The 18,665-nt window shown below is 48.8% G+C and overlaps 1 protein-coding gene across 1 annotated transcript in view; it reads right to left on the bottom strand.

Moving 5' to 3' along the window:
* Positions 1–5,062: 5,062 nt before the first annotated feature.
* LOC119963610 (hematopoietically-expressed homeobox protein hhex-like) overlaps positions 5,063–18,665 on the bottom strand; it is a 109,124-nt gene continuing 95,521 nt past the window's right edge. The window contains exon 5 of the mRNA XM_038792943.1: positions 5,063–5,776. Within this exon, the coding sequence (XP_038648871.1) occupies positions 5,510–5,776 (267 nt within the window). The 3' untranslated portion in view covers positions 5,063–5,509. The remainder of the gene's footprint in view (positions 5,777–18,665) is intronic.

Here is an 18,665-nt window from a genome sequence, read left to right as displayed (position 1 = left end):
TGGAGGGCATTAGCTATGAGGAGCAGTTGAATAAACTCGGTTTGTTCTCACTGGAACGACGGAGGTTGAGAGGCGACCTGATAAAGGTCTACAAAATTATGAGGGGCATAGAGAGAGTGGATAGTCAGAGACTTTTTCCCAATGTAGAGGAGTCAATTACTAGGGGGCATAGGTTTAAGTTGCGAGGGGCAAGGTTTAGAGGAGATGCACGAGGTAAGTTTTTTACACAGAGGGTAGTGGGTGCCTGGAACTCGCTGCCGGAGGAGGTGGTGGAAGCAGGGACGATAGTGACATTTAAGGGGCATCTTGAGAAAGACATGAATAGGATGGGACTAGAGGGATACGGACCCCGGAAGTGTGGAAGATTTTAGTTTAGACGGGCAGCATGGTCGGCACAGGCTTGGAGGGCCGAAGGGCCTGTTCCTGTGCTGTACTTTTCTTTGTTCTTTGACGCTATCACCAAGAAAGCACAACAGCTCCTATACATCCTCAGGAAACTAAGGAAATTCGGCATGTCCATCCTGACTCTTACCAACTTTCACAGATGCACCATAGAAAGCATCCTATCGGGCTGCATCACAGCCTGGTATGGCAACTGCTCGGCCCAGGACCGCAAGAAACTTCAGAGAGTTGTGAACACAGCCCAGTCCATCACACGAACCTGCCTCCCATCCATTAACTCCATCTACACCTCCTGCTGCCTGGGGAAAGCAGGCAGCATAATCAAAGACCCCTCCCACCCGGCTTATTCACTCTTCCAACTTCTTCCATCGGACAGGAGACACAAAAGTCTGGGAACACACACGAACAGATTCAAAAACAGTTTCTTCCCCGCTGTTACCAGACTCCTAAATGACCCTCTTATGGACTGACCTGATTAATACTACACTTCTGTGTGATTCACCCGATGCCGGTGTTATGTAGTTACATTGTGTACCTTGTGTCGCCCTGTTATGTATTTTCTTTTCATTTTATTTTCATGTACTGTTTGAGCTGCTCGCAGAAATCTACTTTTCACTGTACTTTGGTACACTTGATAGTAAACAAATCCAAATCCAAATTTATGTGGTCACATGCACACGCATATGATCCGTACATACAGTCATGTTTAACATAGAAATTAGGAGCAGCAGTAGACCATTCCGCCTTTTGAGCCTGCTCCGCCATTCAATATGATCAGGGCTGATCATCCATCTCAATGACATGTTCCTTTCTCCCCCTATCCCTTGATGCCATTAAAGTCTAAAATATTATTATCTTTCTTCAATATATTCAGCGGCTTGGCCTTGGTGATAGAGAATTCCATAGGTCTCCCACCCTCTGAGTGAAGACATTGCTCATCTCAGGCGTAAATACGGGCAGCACGGTAGCATTGTGGATAGCACAATTGCTTCACAGCTCCAGTGTCCCAGGTTCGATTCCTGGCTTGGGTCACTGTTTGTGTGGAGCCTGCACATCCTCCCTGTGTGTGCGTGGGTTTCCTCCGGGTGCTCCGGTTTCCTCCCACAGTCCAAAGATGTGCAGGTTAGGTGGATTGGCCATGCTAAATTGCCCTAAGTGTCCAAAATTGCCCTTAGTGTTGGGTGGGGTTACTGGGTTATGGGAATAGGGTGGAGGTATTGACCTTGGGTAAGGTGCTCTTTCCAAGAGCCGGTGCAGACTCGATGGGCTGAATGGTCTCCTTCTGCACTGTAAATTCAATGGTAATCTATAAATGGCCTACCCCTTATCCTTAAACTGTGACCCCTTGTTCTTGATTCCCCCCCCCCCCCCCCCCCCACCCCCCAAGCCAGGAGAAACAACACCGCTGTATACAGTCTGTCCCGCCCTGTCAGGATTATATACCTTTCAATAACACCCCTCTCATTCTTCTAAACCCCAGTGAATAGAGGCCTAGTCAACCCAACCTCTCCTCATACAACAATCCTGCCATCCCAAGATTCAGTCTGGTGAACCTTCTCTGCACTCTCTCTATGGCAAGTAGATCCTTTCTTGGATAAGGAGACGTTAACTGAACACAATACTCCAGCTGTGGTCTCACCAAGGTCCTGTACAGCTGCAGTGAGACATCCCTGATCCTGTACTCATGTCCCCTTGCACTGAAGGTGAACAGACCATTTCCCTTCCTAACTGCTCGCTGTGTCCACACCAAGGGCAATTTATCATGGCCAATCCACCCAACCCTGGAGCACCCGGAGGAAACCCACGCCGGATGACCATCAAACTCAGATCCCAGCAACAAAAATATTCTTCCACCAAAATACAGTTGGAATCTTGGCAGGCTTCAGCAAATAAAATACAGGAAACTGGGAATAAAAGCAAAGCCGTCAGCATATCATAAATTTATTTATTCATACACAAAACAAGTTAGAAAATACATATATAAAAATAGAAAATATTGGTCCTTCTGGGGATATAGGCTGTGTCCTGACAGATAAGTTCTGATGCACAGGTCTAACCCCCAAGGATGCACCCAGATTCCTGTATCCATCGGGGTTTAGGAAAATGAGAGGTGGATCTTATCGAGACAAATAAGATCCTGAGGGGACTTGACAAGACGGATGCTGGGAGGACGTCCCTCCTGATGGGAGAGACTGGAACTGGGGGACACGGTCTTAAAATACGGGGCCTTCGATTTAGGATGTAGGTGAGAATAATTTTCTCTCTCAGAGGGTCATGAGGCTCTGCAATTCCCTTCTTTCAGAGTGGAGGCAGGGTCACTGAATATTTTTAAGGCTGATTTAGATAGATTGGCAAGGGTGTGAAAGGAGAAAGGAAGGAGGAAGGAAAGTGGGGTCCAGGCCACAATCGGATCAGCCGTGATCTTACTGAATGGCGGAGCAGGCTCGAGGGGCCGAGTGGCCTACTCCTGCTCCTAATTCGTAAGTTCAGTATGTATCATTGGCTGTGTTTTCAGGGGATAAGTTCCGACCTCGCCAGAGAGCGGAAACGTTGGCCGAATCTGGATTGACGGAACGTCTAATAGAATACCTGAATGTAAGCCTATTCACACCATTCGAACTGCTGGTGGGTTTTGGGGTGGGAGTGGAAGGTGCAAGTCACTGTGACAGACATCCGCCGCCCTGAAGCTTCAGATCCCGTGGGAAGGGGGTAGTTTAATTCATGGATCCCATTTCCATGCCAATGTTCCAGCCCCCGACAGAAGGGCCTGATGAGAATTTACTGGCAGCCTGTTGGCAGGGACCTAGCCGGTAGACGGTGTGAGGCGAGCGTGAAGGAGGCAAAACGGGCAACGGGGTGGGGGGAATCTGTGGAAAGAGGGGTGCTTGCGGTTTGGTACAACTAAGCAAGCTACTGCCACTTCCGAGAGCAGCAATGGTCAACCACATTGGGTGTGGTACTAAAGTCACATATAGGCCAGAGCAGGGCAGAACAGTTGACTTTCTACCCAAAACAACATTGAAGCTATATTATTTAATGTCAGCCCATTCCACTGGACCAGACCAGGAATGGAAACGCTGCCAAGAGCTTGCCACCTCTTCATGTTTAAACAGACCCAAGGGCTTTGGAGAGGCTGGGAGGTTCAAATAGGAGACTGCTAACGGAAATGGAGGAGGGATGATTTCAGAGCTCACAGAATCTTACACGTTTCAGACATCATGTTTCTATAGGTCCATCAAACACTCCCAGAACAGATACAGCATGGGGTTAGATACAGTAAAGCTCCCTCTACACTGTCCCCATGAAACACTCCCAGGACAGGTATAGTATGGGGTTAGATACAGAGTAAAGCTCCCTCTACACTGTCCCCATCAAACACTCCCAGGACAGATACAGCACGGGGTTAGATACAGAGTAAAGCTCCCTCTACACTGTCCCATCAAACACTCTCAGGACAGGTACAGCACGGGGTTTGATACAGAGTAAAGCTCCTTCTACATTGTCCCCATCAAACACTCCCAGGACATGTACGGCACAGGGTTAGATACAGAGTAAAACTCCCTCTACACTGTCCCATCAAACACTCCCAGGACAGGCTCAGTACGGGTTTGGATACAGAGTAAAGCTCCCTCTACACTGTCCCCATCAAACACTCCCAGGACAGGTACAGCGCTGGGTTAGATACAGAGTAAAGCTCCCTCTACACTGTCCCCATCAAACACTCCCAGGACAGGTACAGCCCGGGGTTAGATACAGAGTAAAGCTCCCTCTACACTGCCCCCATCAAACACTCCAAGGACAGGTAGAGCACGGGGTTAGATACAGAGTAAAGCTCCCTCTACACTGTCCACATCAAACACTCCCAGGACAGGTACAGCACGGGGTTAGAAACAGAGTAAAGCTCCCTCTCCACTGTCCCCATCAAACACTCCCCGGACAGATACAGCACGGGGTTAGATACAGAGTAAAGCTCCCTCCACACTGTCCCCATCAAACACTCCCAGGACAGGTACAGCACGGGGTTAGATACAGAGTAAAGCTCCCTCTACACTGTCCCCATCAAACACTCCCAGGACAGGTACAGCATGGGGTTAGATACAGAGTAAAGCTCCCTCTACACTATCCCCATCAAACTCCCAGGACAGGTACAGCACGGGTTAGATACAGAGTAAAGCTCCCTCTACACTGTCCCCATCAAACACTCCCAGGACAGGTACAGCACGGGGTTAGATACAGAGTAAAGCTCCCTCTACACTATCCCCATCAAACTCCCAGGACAGGTACAGCACGGGTTAGATACAGAGTAAAGCTCCCTCTACACTGTCCCCATCAAACACTCCCAGGACAGGTACAGCACGGGGTTAGATACAGAGTAAAGCTCCCTCTACACTGCCCCCATCAAACACTCCCAGCACAGATACAGCACGGGGTTAGATACAGAGTAAAGCTCCCTCTACACTGTCCCCATCAAACACTCCCAGCACAGATACAGCACTGGGTTGGATACAGAGTAAAGCTCCCGCTATACTATCCAAGGTTCTGATGAAACCTCACTGGTGTGAGCTGTTAACTCTGTTTCTGTCTCCTCAGCTCATGCCAGATTTCCAGCAATTTGTCTTTTTACAGCAAGAACCTTCCAGAGCCCATAATATCGCAGAATTCCTCCATATTGAATCATTGTGTTTTCCTGCTGTATTTGATTGTAAGTTATACTTTTATTCTGGGTCTGAACTCAGTGCGTTAGGCAGTGAGACTGATCACATTGACTTCTGCTATTGAAAAGACTTTGCTATTTAGTTTCCAGAAATGAAAATCAGTTGCTATTTCTGTTGACACCTGCATTCCTAATGCTTTTAAGAGTGCCTCTTCCCCCCTTCATCTCCAAGCCATTGGCAGTGCCGGATATAAAGCACCTTGTTCATTATCACTACGGTAGCATTTGCTACTTGACACTTCGAAACACCCCAGGGCGGCTCTCGAATTGCTCCTCTGTTATGGAGAGCAGTTCACTCCAGGTTTAAGTCTATTCTTTCAGATTCACATTTTATAAAGAATGTGTGCAAGAGACAAAGTGCATTTCAAAACCATTCACGGGCCAGGCGGTAATCTACTTCATGGGGTCTGTTCCTTCCTCACGTGATGCACGTTTGAAATCGTCATCGCAATTAACGTCCACCTCAACATCGCTTTCCTGCTCGCTGCTCTCTGAATCTGTTCCTCTGGGACTCCAGGTAGACTGGCCTGTGTTTCCCTGGTGTGTGGTCGCCTCTTTGATCTGCTGCCGTGTCCCTTTGCCGCTTGCTTTGCTGCTTGGGTCAGTCAGCTCTCTTTGCTCAGCCTTGAACCAGTCGGATTTATCTTCCTCAGGCAAATCCTGCGGGACACGGACAAGTTAGTCATTTCAAGGGCGTGCAGTCATCACAGGGAGTGAAGTGAAGATTCATTAAAATGGTTCCTGGGATGAGGAACATCGGTATTAAAGAGAGATTGCAGATGAGAAGGTGGAGGTGATATTTGACAGAGTTATTCACAATCATGAGGGGGCTGGGAAGTTTAGATCGGAAAAAACTGTTCCCGCTGATGGAAAGGTCGAGAACCAGAGGAATCCAATTTAAGGTGACAGGCAAAAAGAGGACATAGCGGTCGTGAAGAAAAACGTAATTCCTTTGGCCGCACAGAGCTTGAATATTACTGAAAATGTTATCAAAGCTTTATGTCTGGCACTCGTTAGGACTGTTTGTGAACATATGTGGCTTACACATGCTACAAGCTACACATATTCACACACATGACCCTGTCCTGCGCAGATATAAGGAACACATTGTGCCTTTTTCATCTGAACAAAAGCTTGGGGACAGCCATTCCCTGGTTCATTCCTCAGGGCAATGCCTTGACCAACCAGAGTCAAGCAGCTTTGTTTGAATTAGAACGAGGTTGGGCAGTTAACTGTTTCATGCAGGGGCTGGTTTAGCACAGTGGGCGAGACAGCTGGTTTGTGATGCAGAACAAGGCCAGCAGCGCGGGTTCAATTCCCGCATCAGTTTGCCCAAACAGGCGCCGGAATGTGGCGACTAGGGGCTTTTCACAGTAACTTCATACTTATAATTGAGGCGATAAAAGGTTATTATTATTATGGATTCTCCATGGCTACACGACCACCAATCAGAGTCCACTTGCGAACCAATCAGCAGCTCTCGTTTCATGAAGAATAAATTGTTGATTTCCCGTTATATTGGAAAACTCTTCTGAGCTATTCTGATAAGTGCAAGACCAAAAGCTTTGATAGCATTTCTCTTTTTTTAGCAATACTCCAAAACTTTATTATTATTCAGCGATTGGTTAAGATCGAGAAGGCACTGTCTGAGAGAATGGTGGAGGCAAGCTAAATCGTGGCATTCAGGAGGGAATTGGTTAATCACATGAGGAAAGAAACGTTTGCAGGGCTACGGGGAAAAGGCAGGAGCATGAGACGAGGTCAGTTGCTCTACTGGAGAGCTGACATGGACAAGCTGGGCCAAATAGCCTCCTTCTGTGCTTTAACCATTCTATGAATTTCTGATACGCTCAATTAAAAGTCTTGGGTTCAATAAAACCGGAAAGAGCGTCGGGATGAATGGATCATTCTCACGTTGGCAGACTGTGACGAGTAAAGGTGAGGTAAAGTTACCGTAACCCCAGGTGACCACAGGCTGCTTCCTCCTCCGAGGGGGAGAGCTGACCTGGTGGTGATTTAACCTGAGGATCACCCCACCCCAGGCGAGGGGGCGAGAGGTTGAGAAGGTGGGGCCTTCATGAATAACCACAGTAGGTACGGGAATTGAACCCACGCTGCTGGTCCCGCTCTGCATCATGAACCAGCTGTCTAGCCAAGTGAGCTAAACCGGTCCCCGCAGGAATCAGGGCTTGGGCCCCCGTTATTCACAATATGTGGATGGGAGTTTCCAACCGTTCCTGCCGGCGGGAGTTTGCAATTCGCTGATGGCGACCTCCCACCCCCCTCCCCCCACCCCCTCCGCTGCCAGGGTTGCAAACAACAGGAAATCCCGTCAACAGTGGGGTGACCACAAGACCTCCGCAAATTGTGTGGGGGAAGGGTGGCGGTGGGCGCTGTTCAGGGGAGATGGAAAATCCAACCCTGTGTCGTTGATTTGGCTGCGGGCATCAAGTGCAATGCTTCTAAGGTAGCAGATTAATCAAAATTCATAATAATAATAATAAGCTTTATTGTCTCACACTGCAATGAAGTTACTGTGAAAATTCCCTAGTCGCCACACTCAGGCGCCTGTTCAGGTACACGGAGGGAGAATTCAGAATGTCCAATTCACCTAACCTTTCGGGACTTGTGGGAGGAAACCGGAGCACCCGGAGGAAACCAAGGCAGACACAGGGAGAACGTGCAGACTCCGCACAGACAGTGACCCAAGCCGGAAATCGAACCTGGGACCCTGACGCTGCGAAGCAACAGTGCTAACCACTAAACGACCATGCCAACCATCAAATCAGCGGCTGTTTGGCACAGAGCTAAATCGCCGGCTTTGAAAGCAGACCAAGGCAGGCCAGCAGCACGGTTCAATTCCTGTACCAGCCTCCCCGAACAGGTGCCGGAATGTGGCGACTAGGGGCTTTTCACAGTAACTTCATTTTTCATGGGGCTGGTTTAGCACACTGGGCTAAGTCGCTGGCTTTTAAAGCAGGCCAAGGCAGGCCAGCAGCACGGTTCAATTCCCGTACCAGCCTCTCCGAACAGGCGCCGGAATGTGGCGACTAGGGGCTTTTCACTGTAACTTCATTGAAGCCTACTCGTGACAATAAGCGATTATCATTTCATTTCAAATCCCAGACTTGGATTTGGATTTTGGATTTTGTGTATTGTCGAGTGTCCCGAGGTACAGTGAAAAGCATTTTTTTTTGCGAGCAGCTCAACAGATCATTAAATACATGAAAAGAAAAGGAAATAAAAGAAAATACACAAGGTAGACTCGGGTGAAGCATACAGGTGGTGCAGTGTTAATGAGGAATTGTGGGAATGTTGGTTGTGAGGAGGATGCAAAAATACTTCAAGGGGATTTAGGCTATGTGAATGGGTAAGTAAAGGTCAGATGGAAAGTAATGTGGAGAAATTGGAAGTTATCCACTTTGGCAGAAAAACACAAATATTTCTGAAATGGTGAGAGATTGGGAAGTGTGAATGTCCAATAGGGCATCTTGTTGTCGTTCATAAGGGCAGCACGGTAGCATTGTGGATAGCACAATTGCTCCACAGCTCCAGGGTCCCAGGTTCGATTCCAGCTTAGGTCACTGTCTGTGTGGAGTCTGCACATCCTCCCCGTGTGTGCGTGGGTTTCCTCCGGGTACTCCGGTTTCCTCCCACAGTCCAAAGATGTGCAGGTTAGGTGAATTGGCCATGATAAATTGCCTTTAGTGTCCAAAATTGCCCTTAGTGTTGGGTGGGGTCACTGGGTTATGGGAATAGGGTGGAGGTGTTGACCTTGGGTAGGGTGCTCTTTCCAAGAGCCGGTGCAGACTTGATGGGCCGAATGGCCTCCTTCTGCACTGTAAAATTCTATGATCTATGATCTAAATACCCTTCAGGGGCACAGCCTAGCCCACATGACTTCAATGCCACAATATGTGGTTGACACTGAATGCCCTTTGAAGTGGTCCTCTAACCTAGTCAGTTGCCAGGGTTACCATGCGGTCTTGCCCACATTGTACTTCATCTGCCAGATTTCTGCCCACTCAGTCAACCTATCTATATCCGTCTGCAACCTCCTTATGTCCTCTTCCGACCTACTTTTGTGCCATATCGATCTCAGATTTAAATTTAACAACTACTCTTGAATCAATTGCTGCTTGTGAGATTTTGGACATTGAATTCCATGAATAATTCTGGATTTGGAAGCTAGTCTCGGTCATGGTAATCATGAAACTAATTGTCATAAAAACACATCTGGTTTGCTTATGTCCTTTCGGAAAGGAAGTCTATCATTTTACCCGGTGTAGTATCTCAGTGATCGGTGACTACCATGTTTGAACAACAAATTATTGATTAGAATAGCTAATGAGCTGGTTTAGCTCACTCGGCTAAATCGTTGGCTTTTAAAGCAGACCAAGCAGGCCAGCAGCACGGTTCAATTCCCGTACCAGCCTCCCCGGACAGGCGCCGGAATGTGGCGACTAGGGGCTTTTCACAGTAACTTCATTGAAGCCTACTCGTGACAATAAGCCATTTTCATTTTTCTATTCTAATTCAACCAAAGTAAAGTGGTGGTGGGGGGCTGGGGCGTGGGGGGGGCGGCGTGGACCCGTATGAAACTGCGCCCTGGCGAGATGCCCCAGGCACGGCCATTATGTCCCGGGTTCTGGGACAATCCGGATCACGCCCAGTGAGGGTAATATCCAGAACACAACATCTTACGAGAGTCCATTGGACCTTGCGAGACGTTTCGAGCATCGCAGATTATCAAGTTGGGCGCAGCGAGGCCGTTGAATCGCGCCCTATGACTGAACACTGAATGCTCGCATGTGTTACCAACATCTACAGCTCCAGGATCGATTCTCCACAGGAGAGCCCGCATTCAGCCCCAGGATCCACGCGCTAACAGCCCGATGGGTCGATCGGGTCACGTGACCCTTCAAAACCTCGCCCCCATAAATGGGCCCGTTGCCATACCCGGGCTGGCCTACATTTGACTCCTGACCTCCAACAATGTGGTTGACTCTAAGCAAGTCACTTAGTTCAGAGAATGGCCAACCAATGCCGGCCTGGCAAGTGACACCCACATCCCATCAAATAAGAAAGGAGACTCCTATCATACCTTGTGCGATAATGTTTTCCTTAGTTTGTCTCTATTTCTTTTTACCAGTCCCCCTACCCTAGACTCCACAACCAGCAGCAATACTTTCTCTCTCTCCATTCCCCTTAACATCTTAGAACGTTGAATCGAATCATCCCCTTAATCTTTAAAATTCTAGAGAAAGAAAGCTAGGTTATAATAATCTTTACAATCTTTATTATGTCACATGTCGGTTTACATTAACATTGTAATGAAGTGACTGTGAAAAGCCCCCAGGCGCCACATTCCGGTGCCTGTTTCGGGTACACTGAGGGAGAATTAAGAATGTCCAAATTACCTAACAGCACGTCTTTCGGGACTTGTGGGAGGAAACCGGAGCACCCGGAGGAAACCCACGCAGACACGGGGAGAACAGGTCCACTGGACTTCCTCCAAGGCCAATATATCCTTCCAAAACTGTGGTACTCACATCTGTTCGCAGTGCTCCAGGTGTGGTCAAATCAGAGCTTTCCCGAACTTTAGACTGAGTGATTTGTTCGGCCATTTCCGAGGGCAGTTAAGAGTCAACCACATTGCTGTGGGACTGGGGTCACATGTAGGTCAGACCAGGAAAGGACGGCAGATTTCCTTCCCTAAAGGACATTAGTGAACCATATGGAATTTTATAGCAATCCATGATAGGTTCAATTCGAAGTTTTATTGATTTGATTGAATTTTAATTTAATCAGCTACCGAGGTGGATTTCGAACCAATGTCCTCGGAACATTTGATGGACCTCAGGATCACCAGCTTTGGGCATATTACCAACACTCCACTGTCTCCCCGAAAGTAAGACTTCTCCTTCCTTGTGTTCCAGTCCGTTACGGCCAGCATTCCATTAGCCTTTTTGATCTGTTTTCTGTACCCACATTTTCAACTGAATAAATGGAACACAAGTGTTTATCAGACTCACTGATCCAGGATCACAACCACAACTCGAAGATTATGAAGGGTTATGAAGTAGGACACGGTTGGACAGGAACCATATGTTCTGACTCATCGCGGAACTGCTTCACACCTTACTTTCCATTCCTGAACAGAGAAAACACCGTGGTCCAAGATTTTCGGATATGCACACACAAGACCCATGAAAACATGGGTCAGAATTCTCCCTCCTTTGATTGATTGATTTGATTTATTGTCGCATGTACCATACAAAAGTATTTTTCTGCGGCCAAGGAACGTACACAGTACGGACATAGTAGACACAAGAATAATCAACAGGGAACATTGACAAATGGTACAACGACAAACAGTGATTGGTTACAGTGTGGAACAAGGGGCCAAACAAAGCAAATACATGAGCAAGAGCAGCATAGGGCATCGTGAATAGTGTTCTTACAGGGAACAGATCAGTCCGAGGGGGAGTTGTTGAGGAGTCTTGCAACTGTGAGGAAGAAGCTGTTCCGATGTCTGGATGTGCGAGTCTTCAGACTTCTGTACCTTCTGCCTGATGGAAGGGTCTGGAAGAGGGCAATGTCTGGGTCGGAGGGGGTCTCTGATATTGCTGTCTGCTTTCCTGAGGCAGCGGGAAGTGTAGACAGAATCAATGTGGGGATGGCAAGTTGTATGATTTGTTGGGCTGAATTCACCACAGTCTGCAGCTTCTTGTGATCTTGGACCGAGCAGTTGCCATACCAGGCTGTGATGCAGCCAGATAGGATGCTCCCTATCGCACCTGAAGAAGTTTGTGAGAGTCGATGCAGATATGCAAAATTTCTTTAGCTTCCGTAGGAAGTAGAGACGTTGTTGGGCTTTCTTGACTGTTGCATCAAGTGAGTGGACCAGGACAGACTGTTGGTGATGGTGACCCCCAGGAACTTAAAACTATCGACCGTCTCCACTTCAGAGCCATTGATGTAGATGGGAGTGTGTGTCGTGCTACGCTTCCTGAAGTCGATGATCAGTTCCTTGGTCTTTCCAACATTTAGAGAGAGGTTGTTTTCGGTACACCATCCAACCAAGTGATCCAAGTTAGGTGGATTGGCCATGCTAAATTGCCCGTAGTGTAAGATTAATAGGGGGATTGTTGGGTTACGGGTATATGGGTTACATGGGTTTAAGTGGGGTGATCATTGTTCGGCACAACATCGAGGGCCGAAGGGCCTGTTCTGTGCTGTACTTTTCTATGTTCTATGTTCTATCTCCCTCCTGTACTCTGATTCATCGTTCTTTGAGCTGCGGACCACCACAGTCATATCATGCGCAAACTTATAGATTGAGTTGGAGTTAAATCTTGCCACACAGTCATGTGTGTATAGGGAGTACAGTAGAGGACTGAGCACACATCCTTGCGGGGCTCCGCTGTTGAGGACTATTGTGGAGGAGCTGCTGTTGCCGATCCTGACAGATTGCGGTCTGTTGGTGAGAAAGTCAAGGATCCAGCTGCACAGGGAGGGGTCAAGTCCAAGATTGAGGAGTTTGGTTGGGTTAATGGTGTTAATGGTGTTGAAGGCGGAGCTGTAGTCTATGAACAGCAGTCTTACATAGGTGTCCTTGTTGTCGAGGTGTTCCAGTGTTGATTGCAGAGCCAGTGAGATAGCGTCTGCTGTGGACCGGTTGTGGTGATAGGCAAACTGCAGTGGATCGAGACCGTCTGGGAGGCTGGCAGTGATCCGTCTCATGACTAGCCGCTCAAAGCATTTCATGATAACAGACTTCAAGGCCACCGGTCGGTAGTCGTTGAGACAGGCTACTTTGTACTTCTTTGGTACTGTTATTATGGTGGTCTTCTTGAAGTAGGTGGGATCTCAGAGCGGAGGAGTGAGGTGGTGACGATATCTGTGAATACATTCGCCAGCTGGTCTGCGCAGGCTCTGAGTGTTCGCCCAGGGACTCCGTCGGGACCGTCGCTTTCCGCGGATTCACTTTCAAGAAGGCAGCTTTACCTGTGAGGCTGTAATAGTGGGTATGGGTGTGTCCAGCGCTGTTGGGGCGGGTGGCACTGATACATTGGCTGACTGCTCAAAGCGGGCATAGAACTTGTTCAGATCATCGCGTAGGGATGCTCCAGCCCCAGATATTCCGTCTGGCCTAGCCTGTAATTTTGTGTAGGCCCTGCCATAATCATCGTGGGTTAGTGTCGTTGGCCTGGGACTCTAGTTTGATGCGGTATTGTCTTTTTGCATCCCTGATGGCTTACCGTACGTCGTACCTGGATTTCAGGGTCAGGGTCGTCAGACTTTAACGCCTCCATCCGGAACTTCAGCAGGGAGTGACCCCTTGGTTGAGCCAGGGTTTCTGATTGGGGAATACCCATATTGTCTTCTTCAGTACACAGTCCTCGACACACTTACTGATGAAGTCTGTGACGGTGGCTGCGTACTCGTCCAGGTTAGCTGCCGCTGCCTTGAATATGGACCAGTCCACACTCTCCAAGCAGTCACGGAGGATGTCGTCAGATTCCTCGGACCAGCACTGCACGGTTTTTATGACTGGCTCAGCACACTTGAGTTTGTAACCCGGAGGTAGGAATACCGACTTGTGGTCGGATTTGCCAAAGTGTAGTTGGGGAATGGCTCCTTTGATGCTTGTGTAGCAGTGGCCCAGGGTGTTTGCACCTCTGGTGGAGCAGGAGATATGTTGCTGGAGTTTGGGTAGGACCTTCCTGAGGTTGGCCTGGTTGAAATCTCCAGCCACGATTGTCAGGGCTTCGAGGTGATTTGTTTCTTGGTTGTTGATGGTGGAATGTAGGATCCTCTTTTCCTCTGCACTCTATCTTCAACAGCAACTTGTACTGAAGTGCACTCTAACATGGTGAATCATTCCAAGTTCCAAGGTGTTCCACAGGGACACTATCCAGGAGAATTAGCCCCAGGTCATATGAGCAAATCCTGGAACACACCGATAGGGGTGAGGGAGTCCAGGATAGAAGAGGCCCAGAAAGTAAGTTTTAATTTGTCTTTCTTGTTTGCAGCTGGGCAGGGTTTGTTCCTCCAAGCCTAAAGCAAATGCCCCTACCCCACCCCCAGCTCCTTGGCGCCACCACCCATTCCCCTCCCCACCACCCCCACCAATTGTCACCCCTCTACCAACCGTGATAAAAGCTGCTCTGGATCATGGGCGCGATATTCTGTCCCGAAGAGGCAGAAGGTGGTGTTACGGTAATGGCACTGGACCAGTACTCCAGACGCCAGGAGCTGGTTTAACTGGATTGGCTAGACAGCTGGTTCATGAAGCAGAACGATGCCAGCAGCGCGGGTTCAATCCCCGTACCGGCTGAGGTTACTCATGAAGGCCCCGCCTTCTCCACCTTGCCCCTCGTCTAAGGTGTGGTGACCCTCAGGTGAAATCACCACCAGTCAGCTCTCCCCCTCAAAGAGAAAAGCAACCTATGGTCACCTGGGACTATGGCGACTTTACCGTATCTTTAATCCTGAAGTCCAGCCTTTAATGTTCTGGGGATATAGATTCGAATCTCACCGTGACAATTGGTGGAATTTAAATTCAACTAAAAGAATAACAAAATCTGGAATATAAAACCATATAAAACTCCATCAAATTCACTAATGTCTCTTAGGGAGAGAGTACTTACCCGGTCTGGCCTACACATGTGGCTTCAGACCCACAGCAGAGTGTTTGATTGGAAATGCCCATTGAAGGGGCCGAGCAATCCTCTCATCTCAAGAACAATGAGGAGTGGTTAAGAAGGTCATACACTCCCGCTCAATTGGATCAGCTGATGAGCAGGCGATGAAGGCTGGAGAGGTCGGAGAGTCTCTGGCCTTGAAGGCTACTTCTTCGGCAGGGTAGCGCGGTGGTTCGCACTGTTGCTTCACAGCTTCAGGGTCCCAGTGGCATCGATTCCCGGCTTGGGTCACTGTCTGTGCGGAGTCTGCATGTTCTCCCCCGTGTCTGCGTGGGTTTCCTCCCGGTGCTCCGGTTTCTCCCTCTGTGTACCAGAACAGGCGCCGGAATGTGGCGACTCAGGGATTTTCACAGTAACTTCATTACAGTGTTCATGTAAGCCTACTTGTGACACTAATAAAGATTATTATTATTATTATCATCACTCACACAAGTGCCCTGCTTCCACTCTCCCACACTCCCTCCTTCTCTTACTGGGCTAAATCACTGACTTTGAAAGCAGACCAAGGCAGGCCAGCAGCACGGTTCGATTCCTGCACCAGTCTCCCCGAACAGGCGCTGGAATGTAGTGACTAGGGGCTTTTCACAGTAACTTCACTTGAAGCCTACTTGTGACAATAAGCGATTTCTATTTTTCATTTTGAATTCCTTACCGCCCCCCCCCCAATGCAACAACGCCCTCCCTCTCCAGCCCCCCTGAAAGATCAGGGTTTGCTGGTCAGTTGCAGATCTCTGCCCACTCCTCTGAATGAATGTCAATGGTACAAAAGGTTTTTTTTTTTAAAGCTGTGACCCTGAGGTTGAAAACAGCTGTGCTGCCAGCGAACCGAGCATCTCTCGCGGTACACAAAATAGAAGCATGTGTGAGTTTGAAGTCACAGCCCAGCGTCTGTGATTGACCACGGCGCGACTCCATTTTACACCTCGGCCGTCTCACTCTTTTCTGAGCTGCTCATTTTCACAGTCTCCACGCTCATACGTACCTACTGATCTACAGGTGGGCAGGGGCACAGTGCGGGCGCGCCAGAAATAGTCTGGGCTCCTATTTGGACGAGCGTGAAAGCGTGAAACCTCCACATGTGGGCAGCACGGTAGCACAAGTGGATAGCGCTGTGGCTTCTCAGCGCCGGGGTCCCAGGTTCGATTCCCGGCTTGGGTCACTGTCTGTGCGGAGTCTGCACGTTCTCCCCGTGTCTGCGTGGGTTTCCTCCGGGTGCTCCGGTTTCCTCCCACAGTCCAAAGACGTGCAGGTTAGGTGGATTGGCCATGCTAAATTTCCCTTAGTGTCCAAAAAGGTTAGGAGGGGGTTATTGGGTTACGGGGATCGGGTGGAAGTGAGGGCTTAAATGGGTCGGTGCAGACTCGATGGGCCGAATGGCCTCCTTCTGCACTGTATGTTCTATGTACACATCATTGAAGTGAGTTCAAGAGCTGCTGCAGAGCAGTGCCATGGCTCAGTGGGGAGTGAACTCTCTGAGTCAGATGATGCAGGTTCACATCGGGGGGAGACAGTGACGGCGTGTTCGTGTTGCTGGACTAATAAGCTTCGCCTAACGGTCTTGGAACACGGGTTCAAACCCCACCACGGCAGCTGGTGGAATTAAATTCAATGAATTGAAATCTGGAATATAAAGCTCGTCTTTGCAACGGAGGCCACAAAACCATGATCGATTGTCGTAAAAACCCACCTGGTGGAGTAAAGCTTCTTTGGGGAAGGGCTGCCCTTATCTGGTCTGTCCTGCCTGCGACTCCAGTGTGATTTAATCTTAACTTCCCTCTGCAGTGGCCGAGCAAGCCCACTCAGTTCAAGGGTGATCAGGGATGGGTAACAAATGCTGGCCCCGCCAGCGGTGCCCACATGCCGTGAAATAATAAAGGGCAAACGGTTCTACCCCAAAGATCAGGGCACAGCATGGGTACTTGCTCCCTGTGTAGTGGTGAAGGAGTGTCGTATTGCTGGGGTGTGTGTTTACGGTGAAATACTAAACTGAGGCCGTGTTTGCACTTTCAATTCAAAGCCAAAAAAAACATTTTTTTTAAAGCAAATGTTCTGGTCGCTATTTCCTTTTAATTCCACTGATGTGGTCACCATTCAAAACCCTTAACAAAGAGCTGGGGAGGCAACTTCTTACATAGAAGCTCGCAACGTAAAAATATAGAAAATAGGAGGAGGCCATCTATCCCTTCGTTTAGCCCCAAGAGCTGCATCTAATTCCTTCTTGAAAACATCCAGGCTGGATTCTCCGTCGGCAGAATCCTCCACTTCGCCGCTAGCGCACCCACGCCCACGGATTTCCCGACGGCGTGGGAGTGGCCACAATGGGAAACCCCATTGGCCGGCTGCGGGGACGGAGGAACCCACTGCCGGCGGGGGGGGGGGGGGGGGGGCACCAGAAAACGGGTCTGGCGGAATGGATGGATGAATCCCACCCACAATGTTTTGGCCTCAAATGCTTTCTGTGGTGGTGAATTCCACAGGCTCACCACTCTCTGGGTGAAGAAATGTCTCCTCATCTCTGTCCTAAATGGTCTGCCCCGTATCCTTAAACTAAGACCATTGGTTCTGGACATTCTACCCACCATCAGGAACCACCACCTTCCTGCATCTACCCTGTCCAGTCCTGTTAGAATTTTATAGGTTTCTATGAGATCCCCCCCACCCCCCCTCATTCGTCTGAACTCCAGCGAGAACAATCCTAACCGACTCAATTTTGCCTCATATGTCATTCCCGCCATCCCAGGAATCAGTCTGGTAAACCTTCACTGCACTCCCTCCATAGCGAGAACATCCTTCCTCAGAAAAGGAGACCAAAACTGCACACAATATTCCAGGCATGGCCTCACCAAGGCCCTGTATAATTGCAGCTGCACATCCCTGCCCCTGGTACTCGAATCCTCTCGCAATGAAGGCCAACATACCATTTTCCTGTTGCACATACAGGCTTATCCTCAGTGACTGGTGGACAAGGAAACCCAGGTCTGCTTGCACATTCCTCTCTCCTAAATTATAGCTATTCAGATAATAATCTGCCTTCCTGTGTTTGCTACCAAAGTGGATGACCTCACATTTATCCGCATTATAGTGCATCTGGGGCGCACTTGCCCACTCAACCACCTTGTCCAAATCACACTGAAGTATCTCTGCATCCTCCTTACAGCTCACCCTCCCACCCAACTTTGCGTCATCTGCAAATTTGGAGATATTGCATTTAATTCCTTCATTTAAATCATTAATATATATTGTGAATAGCTGGGATCCCAGCACCGATCCCTGCTGTACCCCACTAATCACTGCCTGCCAATTGGAAAACAACCCATTAATTGCTATTCTTTTCTTTCCTGGCTGCCGGCCAGTTTTATATCCGTCTCAATACACTACCCCCAATCCCATGCGCTTTAATTTTACACATTAATTTCTTGTGTGGGACTTTGTCGCCAGCCTTCTAAAAGTCCAAATGAGCCACATCTACTGGATCCCCTTTTATCACCTCTGTTCGGGGCTGGTTTAGCACAGTGGGCTAAACAGCTGGCTTGTAATGCAGAACAAGGCCAGCAGCGCGGGTTCAATTCCTGTACCGGGCCTCCCCGAACAGGCGCCGGAATGTGGCGACTAGGGGCTTTTCACAGTAACTTCATTGATGCCTACTTGTGACAATGAGTAACTACTATTATTATATTATTAGTTACATAGATTATCATAGAATTTACAGTGCAGAAGGAGACCATTTGGCCCATTGAGTCTGCACCGGCTCTTCGAACGAGCACCCTACCCAAGGTCAACACCTCCACCCTATCCCCAAACCCAGTCATCCCACCCAACACCAAGGGCAATTTTGGACA

The sequence above is a fragment of the Scyliorhinus canicula genome, chromosome 3 (genome assembly GCF_902713615.1).
Source record: "Scyliorhinus canicula chromosome 3, sScyCan1.1, whole genome shotgun sequence".
Classification (NCBI taxonomy): Eukaryota; Metazoa; Chordata; class Chondrichthyes; order Carcharhiniformes; family Scyliorhinidae; genus Scyliorhinus; species Scyliorhinus canicula.
This window is presented reverse-complemented; position numbering and strand designations above follow the sequence as displayed.